This window comes from Phoca vitulina, unplaced genomic scaffold, assembly GCF_004348235.1.
Source record: "Phoca vitulina isolate PV1807 unplaced genomic scaffold, GSC_HSeal_1.0 scaffold47, whole genome shotgun sequence".
NCBI classification, from domain to species: Eukaryota; Metazoa; Chordata; class Mammalia; order Carnivora; family Phocidae; genus Phoca; species Phoca vitulina.
In genome coordinates, this window is record NW_022589750.1 from 11,116,858 (window position 1) to 11,144,014 (window position 27,157).

General features: G+C 51.5%; 1 protein-coding gene across 1 annotated transcript; it reads right to left on the minus strand.

Moving 5' to 3' along the window:
• Positions 1 to 415: 415 nt before the first annotated feature.
• On the minus strand, positions 416 to 26,135 carry ALKBH5 (alkB homolog 5, RNA demethylase). Its single transcript, XM_032431836.1, has 4 exons — positions 24,352 to 26,135; positions 15,521 to 15,601; positions 5,533 to 5,688; positions 416 to 4,659 (listed from the first exon to the last, which is right to left on the minus strand). Exons 1-4 carry the CDS (start codon positions 25,119 to 25,121, stop codon positions 4,482 to 4,484), a joined length of 1,185 nt encoding a protein of 394 aa, XP_032287727.1. The 5' UTR covers positions 25,122 to 26,135; the 3' UTR covers positions 416 to 4,481.
• Between the last annotated feature and the right edge of the window lie 1,022 nt (positions 26,136 to 27,157).

Genomic DNA, 27,157 nt, shown 5'->3' on the forward strand with positions numbered 1-27,157 from the left:
AGCCAACTGTCAAATTTTAAGGAATTTTGCAATTCGTTAAACGTTCTTGAAAATTATATAAAATTAAAATTATGTTAAAAACAAAGGTAGTGTTCAAAACTAAGCACCTCCTATGTTCCGTCTTGCTATTGTCTGTACGCTTTCATTCCTTACATCTGTGGTATCTGTGGGGTGGAGACCCTGTACAACCATGTGCTTCTGTCCCCCTCTTCACAACTCTGTTCAGTGACCTTATGTTGACAGCTTTCAATCAGCCACCAAGGGAGTGTTTACACCACAGGAATCAGCAAACGCCACCGATCAGGCTGGATTTATTGTTGATTTTCTAGACCAGTGCCATCCAATAGAAACAGAATGTAAACCACATACGTGATTTCAAATTTGTGAGTAGCCAGATTTGAAACAGTAACAGGAAACAGGTGAAATTAAAGTGTATTTTATTTAACCCAGTATGTCCAAAATATTGTCATTTCAACACGTAATCAATATAAAGTAACTAAGGATATATTTTACATTCTTTTTTTTCATACTAACTTCAAATTCTAGTGTGTATTTGACACTTAAAGCACATCTCAATTCAAACCAGCCACATTTCAAGTGTTCAACAGCCAAACTGTCCAGTGGCTGCCATATTGGACAGCACAGGTCTAGATTTAAGAAATCAGTAGAGAAAATAATGCGGATTAAATTTAATAGTAGTGCTGAGACTGAGAAATTTCAATCCAATTAACATAGTTTGTTCCAACGATGAGAAATCAGTAGGCCATGTACCAGATTTAATGACAGACTTATCGGGAAAAGAGTAGTGTAGCAGGCTCAACAGTGACCCCCAAAGGTTTCAGGTCCTAATCCTTGGAATTTCAACATTTTTTTCCACTTTGCAGATGTGACTAAAGATCGTTACATGGGCAGATTATTTTTGATCATCCTGGTAGGCCCTAAATCCAATCACTAGTGTCCTATGAGGGACAAGCAGAAGGGGACTTGGTACACACAGAAGAGGCAGCCACGTGGCCACGGAGGCAGAGACAGGAGTTATGGGGCCACAATCAAGGAACGTCAACAGCCACCAGAAGCTTTCAGAGGCAAGGACTAGAGCCTCCAGAAGGAGCATGGTTTCGATCATGATCTCAGCCCAGCGATCGTAATTTTGGATTTCAGACCTCCAAACTGTGAGAAAATAAATTTCTGATGTTTTAGCCACCAAGTTTGTGGTAATTCGTTACAGGAGCCCTGGAAAACTATAATCAGCAATGGGATACAACTCCATTTGCCATATCACGGTTGAGTTACAACCACAGGTAGGCTACAAATAAAAGAATCTATCAAAAAGCTCAACAAAAGCATCCTGTAAGGAACACTTGGCTATACAGAACTTTAATAACAAAGAGTGTCCTGTGTATTTTATTATTCGTAATTTCTGTGCTACACATCTTTTACGCCGGCACAATTTAGAACAGCTGTGTGTGAGAGACCTGTACCTGGTCTGTCTTGCATCCTCAGCACCCAGCGCAGAGCCTGGCACACAGTAGGACACTCTTATTTTTGAATGAAGGGGACTTTGGGCCTCAACTTCCCCCAGCCAATAGGATCGGAGGAACGGGATGGGCTCCCCAGGAAGGCAGGGCTAGTGCCAGATGTTGCTAGAGCACCTGTGTGCAAGACTGGGGTGGGGGCAGAGTCAGATTCAGGGAGTCAGGTACAGAACCCCCGCAGGCTTAGGGACTACTCAGAAAATTAGTTTAGCCCAGAGATGGGGTGCTGTTGAACCGCTGGGCAGAGACTGGAGCCAATGATGCAGCAGAAGCTAGCAGGGCTGGAGCCCCCTGCCCCAGCCTCTCCGGTCTCTCATTCCTGCAGAGCAAAGGGCCTCTTTGGGACTAGGAAGAGCCCAGGTGTGACTCTGTCACAGCTATTGTAGAGCTGCAGCTCCCCAGCCCTCCATGGGAGCCCCCCATTCTATGCCTGAGTCAGGGGCCTGGGCACAGAGTGGGAGGTGCCCCCCTCTGCCATGTAGTCTGGAGGACTTTGAGCAAGTTACCTTCCCTTTCAGCTCCAGTGTCTCCTCTCGGGGGCAACCGTGACCCAGTCTACCCCCACAGGCCCAACTAGCCACAGACCGTACGTAGGCTCTCCCCCACTGCCCTTCATATCCTGTCACCAATTTCCAGGTCACTTGCTCCCTCTAGATTCTCTCTTCTCCTCTCTGAAATGGGCAGTTAAGTGACTTGCTGCCAGGTTTCCACAGCAAGAATTGGCCAGACTGGCTTGGGCACTGGAAGTCAATGAGGGAGACTCCAAACCCAAGCTGACCAGAATCTGGCAGCCAAGTCTGGGACCTGGAGGGACTAAAAACCCTCTGGGCTCCAACCCCAGTCCACACAAACACATCTGCCTGACACCTGTAACTGTACCCCACAACTCTGTATACACATCTTGAAAACAGGGACCAGAAGACTTTTGCTCACTGATGAAGCCACAGTGAGGGCTCAGCCAGAATATAGTAGGAACTCAAGAATTTGTTTAATGAGCAAAACCACTTGCTTATCTTTTACAAAGGCCAGGCTCTCCCTGACTTTGCTCACCCTGTCCCTCCTTCACTGGCACATAGCCTGTCTGATCACGCCCAGCGGGGGGAAGGGCTTCGAAAACTCAGCAGGGTGTGATCCTGGCTCCTGTAGGCCCATGGCATCCTGGGCACCTAGACACATGGTCCATCCTCCTGGGAGTGGGTGAGAGCACAGCAGGCAGAGGGCAAGTTCACCTTCGGCCCTCAGCCCTATTATCTCCTGTGAGGGCCTCCCTGGTGGGCAATGAACTCTGTCTGGCCTCCCCAGCCTGGGTTCAGAGTTAAGAAAATAACGGGATTAAGGAAGCACCAAAGGCAAGTCCTCTCTTATAACAGTATCGGACAACTGTTTCAAAATATATTAGATTTGGTTTTTATTGTAGAGCACACATATCAGGGCAAAGTGCTGCACACACAACTACAAATCATTTTTGGGAAAAAAGCTGTAAAAAAAATAAAACTGCAACTGCTTTAGTTATGCAGTCCCGACTTGAATCCACGCTGGCAAAGGAGTTCTGGGCCCTGAGAGGGGCTTCTTGATGGTGGCTGCCCTAGATTTCTGCAGCCTCAGGCCTGGGCCTCTGTAAGACAAGGCCCCCTGGGGTGGTGGCAGCCTGGGGACTGGGAAGGCCTCTGCTCTCAGCAGGCCTGGGTCTCGGCCATGGCTGGCAAGGAGACATTCCTAATGAATCTAGATCATCAAAACTTTGCAACCTTCAAGGATCTGAGTAGGTGGGAACTGCCAAAAACTTTATCTTTTTCCTTTTATCACTTCTTCAAAGCCCCTTCCCCAGCTCCCACGCCCCTGAAGCAGAGGAGGCGCCAACCCAGTCTGCAGCCCTGAGCTCTGGCCTTGGATGCATGCTACAGGCAGACAGAGGGAGTAGACAGGCACCTTCCTATGGGGATGACATGGAGAGAAGGCTCACGCTGGCCAGTGTAGGAGAAAGGAAATGGTTAGGAAGAAGTCAGGAGACCAAAGGAAAAAATAAAAACTCAAAAACAAAAGAAAACAAAAACCCTACCACACACCACAACAATTTTCCATACCCCAAATGCTAGACTTGGAAGGACACCAGTCCCTCTAGCTAGAAACAATTCCTAAAACTGCCCCAACATGGTAAGTCTAACTGTTCCGTACAATCACACGCATATGCTTGAAAGAAGCAACCCAGCAAAGAAGCGTGCTCCTGGCAAGAAAGGTCAGGACCACTGTAGCCAGCCCCTCAGCAGCTCAGGGACCTGTGGGCAAAGCAGGCCAATGGGCGTGGAGAAAGCCCAGGGGCTCAGCCAATAACTTTGGGGTGGCAGAGGACTGTTTAAACCTCCACCCAGTCATCCTGAACAACTCTGCTGGAGGAGGAAGAGGGTATTTGCGTGAGCTTCCAGGGCCTGGAGAATGGGTGAGAGGTGGGAGGACAGCAGGCCTCCTGCAGAGCCAACAAGGAACATGAGACCTCAATCCAGCACGCAGACATGGGGGAGGGGGAGGAAGGGGCAGAAGACTGAACTTCATTTACAACATGGAGGAAGATTTACATTTAAAGCAAAACAAGAATTTTCTTAACCAAAACACTTTGTTGCTCTTAAATAAACCCAGTCTGACACGGCCCCGCTTGAGGACAGCTACCCCCCCCCCACCTCTACTGGCCACTCCAGCGTGAGCTTCTGTCCCCTATAGATGCCAACAGCCTTTCCATTTTGTAGGAAAACCAAGAACATGAGAATCAGGTCCCAGCCAATGCTGTTCTTCAGCCTTAACAGGCAACAAACCCGAGGAAAAAATGTAAAGATAAAAAAAAAAACCAAAAAACAAAAACCAAAGAAAAAACAAAACAAAAAACCGACATGAACAGAAGGAGGGGGCAGCTCCGTGAGGATTAACCAGAGTTCCCAGGAGGCGCGGCAAGCCTCAGTGCCTCCGCATCTTCACCTTTCGGGCGGGGCTGCCTGCCGCCTCTGAGCAGTCCTCCCCAGACTCGTAGGACTTGCGCCAGTAGTTCTCGGAGCTGAAGCTACTCCTCCGACGGTGTGTGGGCAGCAGCACTGAACGCCGGTTCTCTTCCTTGTCCATTTCCAGGATCCGAGGCCTGCAAGGGAAGGGGTGGATGGAAGCGTCCCTCACACCTGTGCGTCCGGGGCGGGCCCTCACCACCTGTGGGCCGGCGCACTCCAGCTCGGCCGTTCTCCGGGAGGGGCGGCAATGGCGGATGCACTGGCATCAGCTCTTTGCCCACTAAGTGCAATGGCCACGTCTAGTCTCTAAAACACCTCCCAATTACCCTGGGGGGTCTGCCTGGCTGAGTCCAGTACCCCAGGACACTGCCAAGGTGGCCGGACAGGAGGCTCCTCCCACCCCCAGCACAGCCTCAAGGCCCTGCACCGTCCTGCCATCACCTCCACTTCTCAGTCCTCTTTTCTGTCCCCGCGCTCTGCCCACCCCTCATCTGCTCACGAACTCCACTAGCCCCTGACCAGCAGGCTCTTCCAGCCTCAGGGTTTCAGCCCAAGTACCTCTTGCCTAGATGGGCCTTCACGTACTGCTTTCCTCATCCTTCTCATCTCAGCTTAAACACGTCCCAGAAATCCTCCCCAACCCTTCTGAAATGAGTCCCTGGTCTGCTATCTTCCATGTCCCGAGCTTCCCTCCTAACATGTAAGTATAACCCACAAGAGTATTTGTCTGGGTGGACTGAACGAGGCAAGTCACAGGAAGCCCATAAAGCCTTCCCACTTGTCAGAATCTCATCTCAAGCCCCGCTCTCTGGGGGTGCAGGCAGCTGGTGACGGTTTAGGGGGAATGGCCACCAATGCCACTGACCGGCAGCAGACGTAAGGCTTGGAAAGGTAGTCAAGGCCCGGCTCTGAACCACCCACCCCAGGCTTCCCCCACCCATTGCACCCTGCAGCCAGGCCATGGGGCTGCTCTGCTGGCCTTCGTTGAAGGTCCCTAAGCTGAGCACCTGTGGGCAGCATCAGGGTCTGCCTTGCGATGGGACCGCTTGGGTTTCAGAGCAGGGTCTCTGTTGTTTCCCGACAGACGATCTGAAGCATAGCTGGGTGGTAACACAGAGCTGCTCAGGGACTTTGTTTCCAACCGGGGTGCGTCTAATCTCGTCCTGCAAAGGAAATATGCATGGGGTCACCAGTGGGCCTCTGGGGAGGGTGTGGGCCCCATCAGACCAATTCTCTGGCCAGGGAGAGGGGAGCCAGCAGTCTCTGTTCTGTGCCTCGGTTTCTTCATGGTTTAACTAGGTCTGGCTGACTCGCAAAGACCCACCTTCTTAAGTTGAGGCTTAGGAGTAGGAACAGGAACATTTCTATTTGGAGACCTCTAGTGATAGGGATCTGCTGCACCAGGGGAAAGACCCAGGGCTCTCTCTCAGCTGGACAAGCAGCCCCACTCACCCTACTTCGGCCTAGAGGTTCTCCAGGGGCTTCTATTCCACCTGCCAGAGTACTGAGGGCCCCATAATACTCCAGCAGATGCCTTCATCCTTCCTGAAATATCAAGACAGGAAAGAAGGTTCCCCTGGTCCAGGCCTACAAAAAGGAAGAGAGACTCTCCTACTCTCTCACACAGGAACGCTAAGGCTGTGGCAGAGCCAGGAAAGCCCAGGCCCAACTCAACATTCACACACTTGGCTCTGATCCCACCACAGCCACCTGGCAGCCTCTGCTGGTTACAGGATGCTAACCAAGTCAAGGCCAAAAGGCTTTTGAAGGCAAAATCCCCACCGAACAGTAGGCGTGAGTTTTAAGAAACACACTGCCCAGTAAAGGGAAAACATGCAAGTATGGACGGGGGAGAAGGAGAAGGTGAGCAGGGAGGTAGTCCAGGGCCGTTGATCGGAGTCCTTTATGAAGCCAGGCCAGGAGGAAGCTAGCCTGGGAAACCTCAAAGCCCCGAGGCTTCTTGTGTGATACAGAGAAGGCTGACAAGTCAGGCTGGAGGCAGCAAGGGGCAGGAGAGAAGCCTGGGGTGGGGAGTGATGGGGACACATCTGGCAGAAGGCCCTGAAGGCACCCTTCCCAAAGGCAGCTATGCACAAAACAGTCACTTGGTTCTGAGGAAGGTGCTGTGGTCAGAGCAGAGCAACCTCACAAGAACACTGCAGGGAATGCGCGCCTGGGTGGCTCAGTCGGTTAAGCGGCTGCCTTCGGCTCAGGTCATGATCCCAAGGTCCTGGGATCGAGCCCCGCATCGGGCTCCCTGCTCAGCGGGAAGCCTGCTTCTCCCTCTCCCACTCCCCCTACTTGTGTTCCCTTTCTCCTGTCTGTCAGATAAATAAATAAAATCTTAAAAAAAAAAAAAAAAGAACAGTGCAGGGAAGACAGCAGGAGAGAAATCTGAGAGCTGCCCTGGCCTAAGCCACATGGTATTCTTGGTAACAACTGCATGCAAACCTCACAGGTCCCTCTACCTACCCCCCCTCCGACTGGCTGACCTGCTGTAAACAGATGGGGAAAACTAGGTCCCAAAGGTTACGGGTCCTGGAAGTCGTGGGAGAAAGGTTTAAGCCCAGGTGAGACTCCAACCAAGCCTGACAAGCAGTAACCACAGGGCTCTGACCCTGGGCAGGGGTTTTTCTCATGTAGCCAGCAGGGGGCGCCTTCTAGCTGGCAACCAAAGTTCTAACACCCTCAGGCCCAAAGTGGTGGGCAGACCAGCAGGGCAACTTCCCCTGCCTGTTTGCTTTGGCCTTATGGCCACAGAAGCAGAATGGTCAGCTGTACAGACTGGCCTGCCGGTCTCGGCCTCCACTCTGGGCCCTCCAGGCTCAGGGAACCAGGACCTCCCTGGCAGCAAAAGGAAGATCCAGCCGTAACGGTGCCACTTAGAATCCAAGCTAGTTTCCACCCTTTTCTGGGCCTATTTCTCCACCTAAGCAAAGTAGGAAGAAGTGTGGCTGGTCCTAGGGCCTCTTTCAGTTCTAAGGGTCTAGAAATCCAATGGTGTCCTTCAAGGTTAGGAGGTTTTTTTTGTTTTTAGATTTTTTTTGGGGGGGGGGGTGCCTGGGTGGCTCAGCCAGTTAAGCATTTGCCTTCAGCTCAGGTCATGATTCCAGGGTCCTGGGATCGAGCCCCATGTCAGGCTCCCTGCTCGGCAGAGAATCTGCTACTTCCTCTGCCCTGCTCACGATTGCTGTTTCTCTCTCTCCCAAAAATAAAATCTTTAAAAAAAAAAAAAAGTTAAAAAAATATTTTTAAAAAAGATTTTATTTATTTGAGAGGGGGAGGGGAAGAGAGGAGGGAGGGGAAGAGGGGAGGGAGGGAGAGAAGCAGACTCCCTGCTGAGCAGGAAGCCAGACACAATTCCAGGACCCTGAGAGGATGACCTGAGCTGAAGGCACACACTTAACCGACTGAGCCACCCAGGCGCCCCTCAAGGCTAGGATTGAGAGGCCTATCAGGAAGAGGTGGTGCTAAGCAACACCCAGACACAAGGGTGGGAATTAGAAATCACTGGAGCCCAAGGACCTCTTCATTACCAGGCCAGGCCTCATCCCCCCCACCCCAATCCTTCCTGGCTGAGAGGTCCAGGTGGCGGGAGAGCAGACTAAGTAAGACATCAAGACATCAACTGTTAAGCTTGGCTGAGAGGCCTTCAAGGCTGTGAAGACATACGGAGGAAAGCCCCCTCCCCTCCCCCCCGGCACGGTGGAGGTAACACCAACGCTAAGACCACACAAGTACCAGGAGCACACACTCAGGGCAGGAAAAATGTGGCAGGACGAAGCAGCCCCAGTGAAGCCCTGGCGGCGGGCAGGACCCGGCAGCCTGCAGTTGTTATCTCAGATGACTGACAGACGGCAAGAGAACCAAGAGCACAGCCACCAAGGGAGAGCCTGGGTGGCCCAGGCACTTCTGGGGCTGCAAAACATTGAGCGCATCCTGCCACGCAGGCAGAGCTGGCACACACTGATCCCTGGAGGGGATTCCACCCCCCCGCCCTTCTTGAGCGGCCAGCCTGGGCAGTGGTGGTGGCCCCCCATCATGGGGGTAGGGCCACTGGAGAGGCTAGGTAGACAGGTGGGACCAGCTGAGATTAGACAGGCCAAGGACACAGACTAGCTCTGCTTCTCTCCAACTGCCTGAAGGAGGGGAAGGGTGTTCTGCACGAGACAGTACCACTGCCATCAGGAGGCAGCCCTCAAGAGAAGGGATGATCAGAGGTGACCCTACTAAAAACCCTGTCTCTTGTACCCACTTTGGGGGCAGTATAAGCCGTGGGTCCCCAAAGTGCTCCTAACACATCCCCTGGGGCTGTTCCAAGTACATCTCAGAATAGCTAGAGAAGTTCCTGCCCTCCCTCCACTTCCAAAAAGCTACCATGCTGCAGGAAGCCAGGCTAGAGCAAGATCCCAAACCCAGTGCCCACTGACAGCTTAATTTCTGAGAACACCCCTCTTAAAAGGCAGCTAACTTCCAAGGAGCATGCTAGGCCCCTCAAGGTTTAGCAAACAGATTCATAAACTTGGAAGTCAGAAGTTCTAGCACTAAGGGCTGGGCCTGGGCCTCCTTAGGTGGCAAGAGGAAGAGACACCTGCCTCACAGATCTTAGTTAATATCCAGGGATTACAACAAGGCACCCCAGGTATGCGAGGTCACCCACGGTGTCAGGACAGCCCCCAGGACAAAGCAGGGTTTGGGCACAGATCCTGGGGAAGCCAAAACAAAGGGAGGATGACTAAGCATTAATATTAACACATTAACATGTGACCTGAGGGTGAAGGGAGGGAGTCGACCATCCCAGGAGCTCTCCTCATGTTCCTTTATCACTCACTGAATCCTCTAATCCTCCAGAGAAGCTGCTGAGGAGGATTATTTCCACTGTAAGGATGGGAAGCAATGCTATATTGGAGACCAAATCACTGGCCTAAGTCACACAGCTACTATCCCATGATGGCCTCTGAAGCCCAGGTGGGCTCTCTGTTCTGCAACAGTGCAGATGCTGTCCAGGCAGACCAGGAACCAGTCTGCACCTCGAGCCAACCATCCCACAACTCCTGGCTCCACCCTCACACCAAGCACCCTTGTGCTTGCAAAGCCTGACTTTCAAGATGGAGCAGAGAAGCAGTGCGGCAGGCCGGTCTGAGCACCCCTTATCTACTGAGTGACCTAGGCCTCTAGGCCTGAGCTCCAGCACCTGAGTGTCAGATTCCCACAACGCCCAGACGGAACCGTTGTCTCTCCTGCAACAGTACCCACCCCCTCCTGACACCACTCCCCATCTTCCACCAAACTCCCTCCAACATCACACCTCGCTGCCTGCGACAGTTCTGACCGTAGCAGGCTTCTACACTGGTCTCAGAAGAGCCTGAAAGGCACATGAGGGGTATAACCCCAAGAGAGGGCACCCCAAGCCCATGGTCCTAGCAGGGCTTCCAGAAGACCTCCATACCCATGCCTGCATGATAACCAGGCCCCAAGGCCTCTCCAACTCGCTCAGCCTGATTACCAACATGTCGTACCACGTACCTGTAACCCAGAGCTCCACAGATGATAGCCAGACAACAGGGCCAGCATCATGGGTGCCTAGGAATCCCCCGTTCAGGCCTGGTAAGGTACTGATATCCTCCATGACACCAAGCGGCCAGACAACAAGCTGGCTTTCTCCGGCCTGGGCCAGTGAACCACCCATCTCCAGGTTTCGCTTTCCTCTCACTCGCTGTGCCTGTACTCACACCTTACCTCGAATGGACAGCAGCCTTCCTCATCCCCTGCCCGACTCATCAAATTCAGAGAACAAGTACGGGGAGGAAGGAGCTAGGAGAAGCAGGCACGACATTCTTGAATTTAACCATCCCTAGCACCACCACTACCCCAATTTATAGGTGAGAACACAGGGCTCAGGTAACCAACTTGTCTTCAGTGAAGACAGGGCAAAGCCAGGCCAGGAGCTTAAACCAGTTTCATCCCCAGGTGGTCTTACTGCTCCCCCATTCCTTGTGCAGGGTAAATGCACATGGACACACACACTCACTGGACCAGGAAACAAAGGTAGGCTAATCCTTGGCCCAGGGGACGAGAATCATGGAGACAGAACCAATGGCACAGGTCTTTGGTGGGGGCAATGTCTCAGGCCGAGTCAGGGAAACCAAGAGCTGGCCACCCCTGCCCCCCCGAGGGATGAAGCCCAGAATGCACCCTCCATTCTCACCCTCTGCTCATACACACACAGCCTCATACTTGGGTTACTCTGCTTTCAGGAACAGTCTCCCCCTGACCCCTTGGAGTCCCCTGAAGGACCAAATAAGCCATTTAACTCAGCCTCTTACAAAGTCTCTCTCACGCAAATCCCTCACCCCACTGCTTCCTGGCACACACCAGCCTTGGTTAACATTTGGCAAATGAACCTCTAGCTGCTCTTCCCAACTTCAACCCACTAAGCTGAGCTCACTTAACCAAAGCAAGGAAATGGACTATTAACACTGCCTTGAACCACTTTATCTACTAGAGAGGTTAGCCATGCAGGAATACAAGATTTTGCAGGCAGACCTAGGGCAGCCCTGGGTGCCTCCTGAAGACCAAGGGATTGAACGCCCTGGCCAACTGAAGGCCCTGAAGGCCCATAAGCCACCTCCTGATGATCAAGAGTTGATCCAAGACTTCCTTCCCACACCTCCCCTCAACTACAGAGATCCTCTATACTTCACGCCTTCTAGCCTTTGAGCTTACTGGTTTTTTGGTTTTAAGAATTTTTAATTAATTTATTTATTTTTAAGATTTTATTTGTTGGAAAGACAGAGAGTAAGCACAAGCAGGGGGAACGGGAGGCAGGAGAAGCTGGCTCCCCGAGTAGCAAGGAGCCCGATACGGGACTCGATCCCAGGACCCCGGGATCATGACCTGAGCTGAAGGCAGACGCTTAACCGACTGAGCCAGCCAGGCATCCCAAGAATTATCATTTAATTGAAAGAGAGAACAAGCATGGGGAGGGGCAGAGAGAGAGAGAAGCAGACTCCCACTTTAGCAGGGAGCCCAACACAAGGCTCAATCCCAGGAGCCTGGGATCATGACCTGAGCCGAAGGCAGACGCTTAACCGACTGAGTCACCCAGGCATCCTGGGCTTACCATTTCTGCCTGGCCAGCAATTTCCAGCTCAGCAGCCAGATCTACCAATCCTGTCCGAACCCACCCCCAACCCCCGCCAAGCTGGATGTAGTTTTTAAATTTTTGTTTGTTGTTGCTGTTGTTGTTTGCTGGGCTCCAGCAGATACTCTCTGTGCTTTTAAGACAGTGTTTACTCCGCTTGTGTTGTTCTGGCATGCAAAATGCCAACCTGTTACATACCAGCAGACCCAGGGGGTCAAGGTCTTACTCAGCCATTTACTGGTTGTGACCCCGAACAGATTATAACACTAAGCTGCAGCCCAAGGATTCCACTCATGGGGAAACTCTCAGGTGGTCACTCCCAGCCTCCCAGTCCTCCCTGTGAGACACAATGGTGCCACACACATGAAGACTCAGCACCAACCACATTCAAAGGTGCCACATTCTGTTGAATCAAAAAGCACTTGGTGGCCACCCACCCATTTCCCCCCCATGAGGCGCTTGGAAGGACAGTCCCAGCTCTGACTGACCAGAGCTCGTGACAGAGCCACCCAAGCCCTCCCACAACAGCCTGTAAAATTTTTATCCAAACTTAAGAGAAGGCAGGACTGGCTCCATCCCCTCTGCCTATGAGGAGCAGGGCCAGGCTCAATGCCTAGCTTCCACCCGTCTAGATGCAGCCTCACCAGCAAGCAAGTCAGCCAGGTACCTGTCAAGGCCACATCCTTGATGTCTGGGCAGTGCCTGGGCCAGGATGCTCCCTTTTTCATCCTGTCACCAGCTTGTCCTTTTCCAAGACAAGCCCATACAGCTACTCTGGAGCTGCTCCTCATTCACCTGTGTTGTCCTCCTCTGATACCTCCTCTGGGCCAGGCCTCAATGCTGGGCCTGACTGAACAGGGTCCCCGCCCCCACAGAATGCAGATTTGGAAATTCACGATGGCAAATATACACTATATATAACAATCTAAAGGAAGAGGGAGTATACTGAGAAGGCTACAGGTATGTATGTGATGCTTTTCGCGAGTCAAAACGGTCAATACCTGAGCCCTGATGGATGACTAAGTCAACCAACTTTCACTGTACATATGTGGGTCATTTGCAGGGTAGGATGTGCAGAATAAGATGAACATGTTAGATGGGAAAACATTCCCAACAGAGGCTACACTGCTGCAAGGATGCAAGTCCATGGATCACACTAAGAGCTGCAAGGACTTTAATGTAAGTGTGGAGTACGAGACAACAAGGAAAACGCCAAAAGGCTAGGCTGGATGGACAGGCAAAGCCCAACAAGGAGCCTGCCTTTTATCCTGGGCCTCTCATCTGGTAACCTGAGTTGTCTCCCTACAGCTGGGCAGTACTGGCTGAGGGCCATCCTCCCACTCCTCTCCAGCCGCCTCATACCAAAGCTCCGTGCTTCTGTGCTCTAGCCCAGTCTGTGGTTGGCTCCTGGGCCCATTCAAGTCAAAAGGTCAAAAAGCATCAGTTACCTACCAACAGTCATTCTCCAAGGTCAGACCACTACCAGGGGCCCGGCTGGCCAAAGAGCTTCTGGGGGGACCTGGGTAACAGTATAGGCTCCTAGCTCCGCTGAGAAGCATCCAACCCAGCCAGCCTGGGAAGTCAAGTAAGGGAGCCACCATTGAAGAGGAAGGAAATAGCTGGAAGAATGACCTGACACTCCTCCAGCTTTGGCCACTTCATTTGTGCCTCCAGTGAAGATTTCCCTGGGATAAGCTATTTTGAGAGGCTTGCCGGGCACCTGGGAAGCTGCTGCTCTGGTTTTATATCCCTCTAGGAGTTCCTTTCCAAGCTCCTGGCCTAGGTGGGCCACTTGGCCTTGGTTAAGTTGGAAGTGCCAGTATAGCCCAGGAAGAAATGACTAGGGAGAAGAGGCCAGAAGGGAGCTACACTCTGGGCTGTATCAATTCCGTGTTCTGGGTTTTGGCCTGTGCTGGGAACCACAGGAAAAGAAAGTAGAAAGGCAGATAAAAACCCTTCTTCTGATGAATTCTGGGAATATTCTTAGGCTACAGGTGAGACGCTGCCAGCTCCTAAATGGACCCCTGTCTCAGCTCCCACATGTGCCTGGTGCTCAGCCTGCACACCAGGACTGTCCTTCAGGTCTCTAGCATTTCCATTCTATACAGGTACAACAGACACTCCCAAGCTTTGACCTGACAAAGTGGCAGAGCCATGCCAAAGAGATTTCATCCACCATTTAATTTTGGAGTTCTGGACCCAAAAGGCCAAGATGCTCAAGTTACAGACTGAAGTTAAAAAGATGGCAAGCCAAAAAGTAAGGATGTACTTAAAAAAAGAAGAGAGAACTCCTAATGGCCAAAGCTGGAATAACTGGAGCATAAAACAAATACCCCATAAATCCATATTGATGTAAGTAAACAACTAAATAAAGAAATACACAAATGAAGAAAAAACAAAATGTCTTTGCAGAAGAATTCCAAATAACTTGGGTGGTGACTCCCCACTGCTTATGCGGGGGCTGCACATAGCAACTTCCCTCCTAAGGCAGGGAAAAGAGTAACTTTAGCCTGCAGAAGGTAACCAATAAACACAGCTACTTCCTTCCTAAGGCAGGGGAAATAGTAACTTTAGAGTGCAGAAGGTAACCAACGAACACAAGCTCAACCAGGTGTTCATGGTCAACATCAACAGTGAGAAGTCCTGTGCCCTGGATAGGACTGAAGAGAAGGGGGCTTTACCTCTGGTCTTCTTCCCCCAAACCCCAAACCCCAGTAGAACCATGAGAAAAATGTCAAATTCCAATGGAGAGATACTCTACAAAATACCTGACCACTTAAGTGTTATCATGAATAAGGCAAGTCTGAAAAACTGTCACAACTACATGTAATGTGGGGTCCTGGAACAGAGTAAGTATGTTAGAAGAGACTAAGGAAATCTGCATAAATACTGACTTAACTTAATAATAATGTATCAATATTGCTTTCTTAACTGTAACAAACATATCTTACGAATATAAGACATTAGGATCGGGAAAGTGGTATGCACAGTACATGGAAACTGTACTATCTTTATAATTTTCTGTAAATCTAAAGCTATTCTAAAAATAATGTTTATTTAAATAAAAAAAAAAAGAAGAAGAAAAAGAAAAGACGGCAAGCTATAGGACATTGTGTTCCAGCCTAGGGGTGGGGGGGAGGGGTCCAGGCACTGGTTCTGCTCTCCCGACATCTATACGACCCTGGACAATCATCTAGCCTCTTGGGACTCCACTCTAAAGACAAGCTTGTCTTGACCCAGCATCTGTTTGGCTCAGTCCATTCACTCCATGAGCAGAAAACCAGAAGTGCCAAAGAGGCCAGGTCTGGTGATGTCAGTCAGTACATCCCTGACTCCCTGGCCAGCGAGGAGAGACAGCCACAAGCTATGCCACTGCTGAACACTGCAGCCTAACCTCCCACCTTCGTTTCCTCTTCTCACTCCCTGCTACTCCCAGAAGTGAAAACCCAGGCGTTTTTAAAGCAGGCTGCTAAGGCGCAGTCTAAAAATAATCAGCAAGATCACATGTGACAAATCAGAACCAAAGAGATGGGGAAAGAGAGAGGGGGAGGGGAGGTCTGGAAGAGGGGTCCCCAAACCTTGTCTCAAGACTGTGTCCGTAAACACTGGGAGCATGTGCTTTGGCTCAGCCCCCAACTCCCTAAACAGACACAGAACTTAATTTTCCAATGAAGAAAAGACAAAACAGCTTTTTCCTCCAAGAATTAAAATCAAAAAGTATGAGACCTGATAGGCTTTTCCTCTCCCAGGCTTCATGCTGCTATGTATTGATAGAGAGGAGCCAAGTTCTAAGGGAATCCAGACCTACATCTCCAGACAGTCCTGCAGGTGCCAGACACCGGGGCACTTACTTCCTGAGGATGATGACCGCTCTGCGCTCCTTGATGTCCTGAGGCCGTATGCAGTGAGTGATTTCATCAGCAGCATATCCACTGAAAATAAACACAGAGCATATGAGCTTGGAAAGTGAACAGACAACCAAAGTTCCTACAGGGTAAAGAGAGAGAAATATGGTCCAGGTCTTAAGGCCACCTCTGCCCTGTTATTTTGAGAGGTTCAAGGATCTACATGGAAAGGGAAATCACCTGTGAAGCTCTAGGATGCTCCACTCAAGGAAAAAACCTGGGATGAGGCAAAGGCAGGCTTGAAGGCAGAAACCACAGCAGCAATCTCTCCACACAAGCCAAGAGCCCTTCTTTTACAGGGCCCCCAAGAAGGTACACCTTTAGTCACTCTGCAGGCAGCCAGAGTGACTTAGGCCAGACCTTGGTGAGAAGACAAGAACTGCATCTCCTCCTCTTCTTCCTTCCCTGCCCCCGACCCCCTTCAGCACGAAGAGGAAGCCAAGGCAGACACCGACAACCCTGAGTCACCAGAGAGAACTAAGGCTGCAACGTTCAATTTGTCTACTTGAAAACAAGCTTTCAAAAACCTCCATTTGGGGGGATCCAAAAATCCTGAAGACAGCTGTGTTTGGGCTATTTTAAGAATTCCCATCACACTCAAATATCTATTTATTTTCATCAAGTTACACAATTTAAAAAACTGCTTAGACCAATGAATGTGGGTAGATGACTGTCCTCTTCACAGCTAACATCTTTCCGATTTGAAACTCTGGAAGCAAACTCAGCATCCTGAGCCTCCTCACATGCCCTCACCAGGAGCATGGCACCCAAGAGGTACTCGCACCCCAAGTTCCTCCACTGAGCCAAGGCAGGGCTCTACACAGGCAGACACAGGCTCAGCGGGAGGTGAACACCTCAGCCTGGTCTTGCTCAGCTTTTCCCTGGCCACCCTTGGACCACAAATCTTCCTCTCCACAGCTGCTCATCAGCTCCCTTCTCAAGGACAGCTATAAAGACACCCATGTGACCGTGAGAAACACTGCAGGCCTGGGAGGAACACCTCAAAATGGCCAGGCTGCCCCAATGTGGGCAAGAACTAGAAGCAAGACAAATAAAAAATAAGAAGTCCAAGAGGGAAACCCCTCTGATTTGAGGCCATGCTGGGAGAGACAGAACCTTTATTTTATTACCATTTTTAAAAGATTTTATTTATTTCTGAGACACACACACACACCACTCATGCGAGCATGCGCGCACACACAAGCAGGGTGAGTGGCAAGCAGAGGGAGAGGCAGGCAGAGGGAGAAGCAGGCTCCCTGCTGAGCAAGGAGCCTGATGTGGGACTCAATCCCAGGATTCTGGCATCATGACCTGAGCCGAAGGCAGACCCTTAACCAGTGACTGATCCACCCAGGCAACCCCAGAACCTTTATTTTAAAGATTTCCTCTCTGAGCTGCTCCTAGACCAGAGGTTTTCAGTTTTCTCTGGGAACATCAGTCCTAGAAGAGACTATGGACGAATGTCCACAACCAAATCAATGTGGAAAATACTGAAGAGTTTAAAAAAGCATGACTATATTAAGGGATCTGAGAATTACTACAGCAAAAGAACCTTTTCTTTAATGGAGCACTGACCAAAGAAACTTCTCTCAAATAACACGTATTCGTATCTGTGGACCTACAGTGAGAAATGCCACACAGAGATAAGAGCTCTGAGTTGGAAGAGACCTGAGTGAGAACCCGAGTTTTGTCGCCTACTAGCGTTGTGACCTTAGGGAAGTCATTTGCTGGGGGCCTAAACCTGTTTCTTCATCTGTAATAAGGACAGTAGTAGGTTTGGGGTGTTCACTTTGTTATGCTTCACAACTTACGTATTCCTTTATGACCACTAACGATAAGGTTTTCTATTTATTTGAGAGAGACAGACACCACGCACATGGATGCACAAGAGTGGGGGAGGGTGGGCAGCAGATAGAATCCCAAGCAGACTGCACTGAGCAGAGTCCAACACAGAGCTCGATCTCACAACCCTGAGATCATGACCTGAGCTGATATCAAGAGTCAGACGCTTAACCTACTGAGCCACCCGGTGCACCAACGATAAGATTTTAAAAAGGGGGACACTGTCTCTTCCCTTGTAGGCAGAATTAGAGTTCTATGACTACATGGTTAGCACCCCTGGAACCTGTAGGGCTTTGGTGAGAATTAAGTTAGATAATAGTACAGTGTGCCTGGCACGGCATTCCCATTTACTAAGCACAGGACAGAAGCCAGAGGGCCCTGGACCACTGCGGGTCAAGCTACAGATTTGGGTTCAGTACCTGCCAAGGAAATGTGATCTGGGTTCCTCTTGCAGGGATCTGCCAGCAGAAGAGGCCTCATGGGCCCCATTCCCAGGGCCAATTCCAGAGCTCGTTCTAGGCTCTTGTCACTCCACAATGGGAGAATGCAGGTGTGGGGTGCAAGACAGTCCTGTATAAACACAGGACTTCCCCCAAAGAGCTAAGTCCAATTCCCAAAGGTAATCCAAGGCACATTTTTTTTTTTTAAGATTTTATTTATTTGACAGAGACAGACACAGTGAGATAGGGAACAAAGCAGGGGGAGTGGGGGAGGGAGAAGCAGGCTTTCCGCAGAGCAGGGAGCCAGATGCGGGGCTCGATCCCAAGACCCTGGGATCAAGACCTGAGCCGAAGGCAGACACCCAACGACTGAGCCACCCAGGTGACCCCCAAGGCACGTTTCTAAGGCCTGAACCTGCAGTACTAGCCACAGGCAACCTTTCCTACTGTTACAAGTATTAATCGGTTTGACATGGCTATAGGCACCTCCGCCCTCACCTCCCATCTTCAACAAGGAACCACTTCCCTTAATGCAGAAAGAATAAACCCAGACGTCTGTCAAACCTTAACTGCCCCCACCTCCCAAAGGGCTCCAGAATTCTGCCAGAGCCCAGGCCTCAGAAGAACTAGTGTGGAGGTAAGACCACACGGACCCCCAGAAATGGCCGTGGCACTGAACACACCTGAACAGCTCATTAGTACTGGTCTTCTAGAACTTCCTGGCAGCTGTGACATAGCCCACTGACCCCTCCTCAGTATCTCACGCTTCTCTGGGAGCAGGAGGTTCTAAGTCCTGGCCAAGGGAAGCTCTTCTGGCTAAACTTCAACAGAAAATGTCCAGCAGAGACCACAGAGGATTATTTACTGCTAAGAAACCTACTTACTACAAGAGAAACTGTCTGAAAGTCACAGTCTGCCAGCTTGAAACTTAATATGCCCTGGGTCCAGCCCTACCCTTGGCATGAAGAAAAGTTCCAGTGCCTCCTGCTCTTTGTTTTCACAGGGAAGGGAGAAGAGGAAATACTTCATGCTGGTCAGCCTCCTGCTCCCTGCCTGGGCTGAGTCCTTTCAAGTCCCCCCCACCCCACGTACCAGTGACCAGCACGCCACAAACATCAAGAGTGACAGACCTGGCTCTGTCACCCACTAGCACTATGGCTTTCAGTGACTCTTAAGAGTCTTTCTTCTCCCCAGGGAAGCTTTCCTCAAATCCCCCAGGCTGGGTTTCCCCCACACCACCCACCCACCCACCCCCCTCTACTACTATGTTTGGCCTTGTGGAAATTGTGTTTTCCCTGCAAGACAAAGTGCTGCAAAGGCTATTCATCTCTGCATTCAGTGGACACTAAATGAAATGTGTGTTGAGCTTAACTGTTCTGTTTCTACATCTACAAAACAGATCTCAAAGCAAATCCTTCCTCAGAGGATTAGGTGCAGGTTAAATGAAGAGTCTGAAAAACTCTAAGGGACTGTGCAGGACTATACATCTCTCCTCTAGGGGATAGTCTTGGAGACAGTGTTAAGGCACATTTCCAAGACAGCCACCATTCCCCATCCACTCTGTGCCCTGCCCAGGACAGAACAGAACCAGAGGTGGAGGGACTGGCCAAGATCACCAAGACTGCCTAACAGCCTCCCTTCAGCTACAGCTACCTGCTCTGGGCAGCCCCCATGAGCCTGCCTCATGCCTCTAATGAGCCTACAGGACTAAGAAACTTAGGCTTTGGGGAACAGCAGGCCAGCCACCTGGGCACAGGGTGGGACTGTGAGCTCACACTCATTAGACCCAACCTTCTAAGATGACACACGGCCTAACTTTATGACAAGTCCTGGGACTTTATGAATACAGAAGGAAGATCAACCTGTTCCAGGTTCCAATTCTCTACACATCAAGGTATAATTAGAGAGTAGCTAAGCACAGAAAGCAGCTCATCTCCAGAGACATCTTACCTAAACTTCAAGCATTCAACAGTGTGAAAGAAATTCCATCTTCGATAACAACTCTATGCCATCAATAGCCCATTTTGCGGAGGAAAACTAAGGCCCAGAGAGATTAAGTTACTTACCCAAGGCCAAACATCTGAAGTGGTGACACTGGAACCCTAATCAAACTTTTTTTTTTTTAAGAATTTTTATTTATTTATTTGACAGAGAGAGAGCACAAGCAGGAGTAGCAGGTAGCGGGAGAGGGAGAAGCAGGATCCCCGCTGAGCAAGAAGCCAGATGTGGGACTCGATCCCAGCACCCTGGGATCATGACCTGAGCCAAAGGCAGTCGCTTAACCGACTAAGCCACCCCGGCGCCCTTCTAATCAAACTCTTGATTTCAGTATCTATGTTATACTGGTTTTTGTTTTTTTGGTTGGGAGAGGGGGTAGGTAATAAGAAGTAGAGAGAAAAGCCCATCTGTATTTTTTGGTGACAAGGTCCTATCTATCCTGAGGACCTCGCTGGCCTTAGGAAAGGACATTCAATACCCACCACCCCCAAGGAAGAAGTCTGCAAAGATGAGCCCATGCCCCCAGAGGGCTAGCACCGTATCTCAGTGATGGCTGCACCAACTGCCCAGGCAAAAATGGCCAGCCAGCCCTGAAATTTGTACATACGGCCTATTTACTTTCTGCTTGCTCTGAGTGTCATGATTAAGACCATGGTTCACCTGCTAGCTTCCTTCCCTTTGCTGCTTCTGCCTTCTTGTTAGGCCTGGCAGAACCCAGTCCAGCCAATCCCCTTGGCCCAGAGCTCCTCCTGAGAACGCACAGCCCTGACTTCATCCTGAGGTTCCTCCCCCTCCCATGGAATCAGAAGACTGCACACAAGAGATGTGGCCCAGGACCTATCTGCCCTACTTTCCCAACTATTTTAAGCCAGAAAGCTAAATTTTGCTTTCAAACAGCTGAACAAGATCAGCCCTTAGCCCAGAACGGACAGAGATGCCCACTCCACCCAGCAGCAGTTATTACCTAGAAATTACAGGCTGCGCTCACCTCTGCGTGTCCCATGGCTGGGTAGTAACAGTCATTTCCAGACAGGTGGCTAAGGCCTGGGTCTCTGGGCATGTGGCCACCACAACCACAGACCACGTAGCAGTGATTAAAAGTAGCAGCAAGTAAGCAATTAGTCTTGAGGTAATTATTCTAATTAATCCAACTAAAATGTGTTTTAATCTGCCCAGTCACCCTACAGAGAACAGGAGAAGGAATGTGGAAAGAAGGAATATAAAGAGAAGGTAAAAAGATACTTATTTCCCTGGACTACAGCATTAAGAGGGGACCAACTGGGCTCAACATGGGAAGGTTACAAACACAACAACAAGAAAAAACACTGGATTTGGAAAGACCTTTAAAGCACTTCCAGAAGGGTCTGTGAGGCACTGCTCTAAATGCCCACATTTGGATACTGCTGAGTCAATGTTTGCCACATACTAATGTCTACATTGACAACTATTAAATATAAAACAGTATTCCTGCCATCTAGCCTTGGAACGGGTATAGACTCCACTGCTAACAACTGATGTCTGAGTCACATGAGAATTACTAAAAACCCTTCCCACCTTCAGAGAACCACTATTTTCACCAGCCCTGGTCTTCCAATCTGCAAATTTACAGCTCATCACTTCCGGGCTGGGATACATACCGGTAAGTGAAAGAAAGCATCCCCTCTTACCAGCTTGGGGAAGAGTCCAAGCAGCACTTAAAGAAAGGCACTACTAACAGGCAGGTGTTCACCCACCTGCATATGAAGTAAACTGAGGGTACTAAGTGAGCAGGGGCTAGAAGATTAAAATTAGTGGGGGCATCCAGAACCCTAGAGCAGTGACTCTCCACTGGAATGATTTTTGCAGCCCCGCCCTGGGATATCTGGCAATATCTGGACACATTTTTGGTCACCATAAAGGTGAAACTGCTATTTAGTGGACAAAGACCAGGGATGCTGCTAAACATTCTACAATGCACAGAACAGCCCTTACAAAACAAAGAATCAGCCAGCCCAAAATGTCAATAGTACTACTACGGATAAAATCTGATCTAGTGCTTTCCCATGGCATGCCTCGCCAGAATCTCTACTTCAGGTCCAGGTTGAATCTGAGAACTAAAAAAGAATTCCATCAGCCTCAAGTCAGCATCTACCTGCCACCCCCCCCCCCCCCCATAGCTACTCACTGCTACTGCCACCAAAGCTTCTGTGTTCTCACTGCTAACTTCGTTGCCTGGCTAACTTCTAGTCACTCTTCAAGTTCTACCTTATTTCCCCCTAAAAATTCCTAACACTCCAAAAAGGGTCCCCCCACCTTCAAAGTATTCCTGCAGTTATTTTCCTGGGCTGTAACCGTCTGTGGCTTCCACTAGGCTGTGAACTCTATGAAGGGAAGAGCCACGATGCAGGCTCCATCAAATCCCTAGCCCCTTCCCCAACAAGAGATCAAGGGATCATTAAATGGGTTGTGTATGAAAACAAATACCCATTTAAGCGCCTACCCCGTGCCAAGCTCTGCATAAAACACCAAATCACCACGATTAGTTCTAATAGGTTTTGGAAGTTGGCATCACCCCCACTTTACAGATGGCAAAGCGAGCTCAGAGAATGCCCACAAGGTCCCAAAGCAAATGACAGCCAAGCTAGAGTCAAAGCCTAGGGCAGCACTTTTTCAGGACACGGCTGAGCCTCCCACATTAACTCCACAGCCAAGTCAGAATCCAGGAGTTGGAAAGAACTGGGAAAGCTTTAAGACTTTACTATTCCAAGGAAAAGATGAAGAGAATTTTCCTGATGATGCAATCCTGTTGCTGATCACTAACAGAACTGAATTTTAAAAACTTGAAACTTCTGCTCTTCAACAAGGGGAGGTGGGGGATGGGGAAGGTAGGGGGGGTGTGCACGCGCCTCTGCGCGCGCTGGTGGGAGGGAAAGCCTCAAAGTCACAAACTGCCTCTTATGATCACCCATTACACACCCAACCACTGCTAGACCTCCTCATGACAACCTTAAAGACCTGTGACTATGCAGAAAATTAATTCCCTTTAAGAAACTAAATGGCCTTTGTGTGAGATCCTTTTAGGATCAAGAGCCCTTCAACGAAGTCAGACACCAAACTGCCTTACACAGCAAGCCACTTGTGAGGGTCTGCCCTGGAAATCCCATCTTAAAGGACTCTACTACGACCTCAATCTGGGAGCACCACTTAGATCCGAGGGTAAGCTTGGAAGCCCAAATGACAAAGGGGCACCTGACAGATAAGTGGCCGTCTAAGTTTCGGATGCATAAGGAAGCCAAAGTACTGTTTCGGCTACCACTGACTTCCCAAGACCTTGGGATATCACAAGGTCTGCTGCCACTCCCAGATACAGAAGCAGCCTTAGCTGCTCAACTCAAATGAGATCGATGACCTGCCTCATCTTAAGAGAGTTCATATTAAGGAACCCGCTTCTCCCCAGGACCAGGGCCCAGGGCATGGACTTCAGAGATTAAGCTGTTGACAAAAACTCAGCATGTTCTGATCCTATGCTAGAACCCGGTGGTCAAGCAAGCCGCTCTGTGCAGCTGCACTCTGGAGCTCCTAAGAGGTTTTGGGGATTACTGAAGTACAGTGCTAGGTTACTTGTTTTAGGGCTGGAAGGAGGCAGCCTCCTAATAAGTTTTCTACTTCATATAAACAAAGGTGTTTCAGCAGAAAATCTTCTTGGGGGCCAGGGTACTGAGCGAATTCTCAGCAGGATCTGGGACCCAAAACAGGCCAAGAACCTAAATTCTGCGGCTGACGCAACTACAAAGCCAAATACCAGGTAAAAAGATCTGCTTTATTTGGTTTCCTATGGCCCTGGTAACAGGTAACACATTCTTACAAAGGGCCAACAGGCTCTTCTGTAGCCAACAGGGGCTGAATTTTCAGACTCCGCTACACGCTATTTCTGCCTCAACCACTAATCTGTTCAATTCCAGGGAAGTCACTCCCTGGGAAGTGTTGGCAAGAGAGAATGCGTATCTATTAAATACTTTCAGGGACCTTCCTCCATATTTTCTCAGTTAAGAAATCCTTACACGTCTTCCGTTTAAAAAAATGAACAAAAACACGAAAATGGCTGAGTGGGAAAGACTCTCAGATAAGAGTTCAACTTATTTTTTTAAAAACACAGATTTGGAAACAGAGACCCAGAAACGTAAAAGTGACTTGCTAAAATCACACAGAAAACAGACTCCTAAAATCTCAGCCTTCTAGAAAGATGCCTTTGTACCAATTCTTAGTCAAGCGTGTGTGATCACGCCAAACCTGCCCTCGGGATACAAAATTCTAGATTGGTTCCCTGACCCCTCCCTACTTTCTTACTACGTGTGTTTTAAACACAGACCCCTTTCCCCCTCCCCCTTCTCCCACCCAAACCAGAATAATGGGTCAGAACTGCACAGCGCGAGCTCCTATTTGCTGCCGCCTCCTGGGTGAGGGTGGGCAGCTAAGGCAGCAGGATGCAGGGGCGCCCCCTCCTCCCAGGTGGGTTACCTGAGCACAGTCACGCTTCCCCGGCGCACCGGCAGAGAAAGCACAGGTTCCGACACCCGGATAGGCTTGAACTGGAACTTGCAGCCGAAGCAGAGCGCGGAGTCGCTGAAGAAGGACACGGACACGATGGGGCGCTCGAAGATGTGGATGGGGTCCACGTGAGACACGATGCAGCCGCCGGGCTGATAGTCGTTGATGACGGCGCTGTTGACGAAGCCCTCGGGGATGACGCGGTGCTCCACCAGCTTCTGGATCACCAGCTGGTGCACCCACTCGGGGATCTCGTCCACATCGCCCGGCGGGTAGAGGCGCTCCTGGCCAGGCCCGCGCTTCTGCAGCTGGGCGCCGTACGTGTAGCCCTCGCCGAAGAAGTACTTGTTGCGCAGCGGGGCCCGGTCCACCGTGTGCTCGTTGTACAGGCCCTTCTCGGCGCGGGACACCACCTCGTCGATGCGGGCCTCGATCTTGGCGCACTCGTCCTGGCTGAAGAGACGCATCTGGCGAATGCCGCTCTTCACCTTGCGCGCCTCCTCCTCCTTCTGCAGCTGCTGCTCCTCGTAGTCGCTGCGCTCGGGGTCCGAGTCCTCCTGGTACTTGCGCTTAGCCCCGGACACCGGGTAAGGCTCGGCGGCGGCGGCGGCGGCGGCAGCGGCGGCTACGGCGGCGGCGGCGGCGGCCGCTGCCTCTCGGCTGCCCGCCTTGTAGTTATCCCGGGACGTCATGGACTTGAGCTTCTCACGCAGGTCCGTGTAACCGCTGGCGGCCGCCATGGCCCCCACGACGCTGCTCTAGGGTCCTCCGGGGCGGGAGGGGCGGCCGGGCATGGCTCTCGGAGGACGCGCCCCGGCGCCCCCGGAGAAATGGGGTTCCTCAGCGCCAGGCCCCCATGCGAGACCGGGGGACACGGCGGGGGGGGGGGCGTCGAGGGAACGGGCGCGGGGGTCGGGCCTCAGGGGCGGCGGGTCATGCAGCGGTGGCGGCAACAGGGCTTCCTCCTCCTCCACCTTCTCCACGTCCCACGGAGCAAGGGCGCCGGCAGCGCCTCATGCCGCGGAGGGCCGCTACAGAAGACCGACCCGACTCCCAGTCAGACCCTCAGACGCCCGGCCCAGCCCGCACTTTAAAGCGCTCCTCACGACGTCACGGGCCGTTCGCCCGACGTCCGCCAGCGCCGCTCCTCAGCGGCCTCCTCAGCGCGCACGCGCAATGCTGCCGGCCACCGCGGCTCCGCGCGCAGCGGGCATGCGCGTGCGTGTAGGCCGGGTCAGCGGAGGCGCCCGCGCAAGCGCAGACGGGGACCGCTCGGCGTCCGCCGCCCCTCCCCCACTCAATGAAGGGCTCCGAGGGAGCACCCTCAAATAGCAACCTGTCTCCTTGACGCGCCACCTCCGCGACCGAAGGGCTCCCTCCACAGGGGTGCGCTCACGCTGTCAACGCTTTCGCGATGCTGCGTCACGGCATCGTCCAAATGCTCGAAAACGCCTCAGCCCTCAGCGCGCAACCACCGGGGAACCGCCACAACCTACGCTGCCCCGTCGCCGCCCCCTTTGGCGTTTCCAGTTCTTTCATTGGGTCACCGGCCACGCGCTGGGCGGGCCCAGACGGGAGCTTCCGGAAGTTGGTTCGCATTCATGCCTGTCAATCAAGCGGTCGCCTTGGTTACTGCGTCCGTCACTTAATTAACTGCGTGGAGGGCGTCGAGGACCCCTGAAGGGTGAATGGGTGGCTATGGAAGTGCCCGAATGTGGACGCCAACGGAGAAAAGCCCTCAGACTCTTTAGGAAACTTCTGAAACCAGCAGAAACTTCTCAAACTGCGGGGCCGAGAGCATCGGGTCCCAGCTCTAAGTCCAGACGGCGATGGCCGCAGAAGCTGGACTCGTTGAGGGGGCACCTCCCTGCCCCCCACCCCCGCCGCCTCCCCGCCGCCCGGAGTGGACGTTCCACGAGTCACGTCCCGGTGGCGGCGGGCGCGTGCGCAGCCGCGGGTCGCGCGGGGATTTGGCGTCGGTTTTCCTTCGGGTTAAAGATGGGTATAGGGGCTCCTGTTCGGAACGACGGAAGGAGACTCAGGGGGACGAGTAGGCTCAAGGCGAAGGCAAAACTATAGCTAATCACTAGGGACAATTCCAAAGTTTTGAAGCAGTGCGGGTGGACAGGGTGGTGGCGCGGGCAAAGGCGTGGCGGTTCCGCGCAGGGGCGGGTCCCCAGCTAGGGGTTTCTTCTCGAGAACCTCCCGGGGCTCTCAGGATCGAGGTCATCTGTTTTGCTTGGCGTTCAAAGCCTTTGTTTGAGACCCTTCGGGCCTCGCCTCCTCTCCCCTCTCCGCGAACTCTGAGCGCCAGCCTCGCTCAGACATACTCCGTCACACCTCCTGGCCCTCGCCCAAGCTGTTTCTTCCTCCTGAGATGCCAGTTCCTTCCATCCATCTCCTTCATTTTGATTTTTTGAGGCTCAGCTCACCTCCCTAGCAGCCTTCCCAGATACTCACTGAAATGAAACGCATCTTTGGTTTCGTGATTTGGCCTTGGCATCTGCCTTCAGCCTCACCTCCCTGGCCATTTTGCTCCCAGCCCGTGTGTCTCTGCATCCTCTCCACTGCCGCCCCCGCCCCCCAACTTGCCAAACACCAGACTGACAGACATGGGTTTGAATCTTGGACCTCCTGACGGGCTGTAGGACCCTGGGCAAGGGACTTACCCTCTCTGAACCTCAGTCTTCTGGTCTGTAAAATGAATAACCTTAGTACCCCCACATTTGGTAGCTGTGAGAACAAAACGAGCTCATGTATGTTAAGCGGAGGGGAT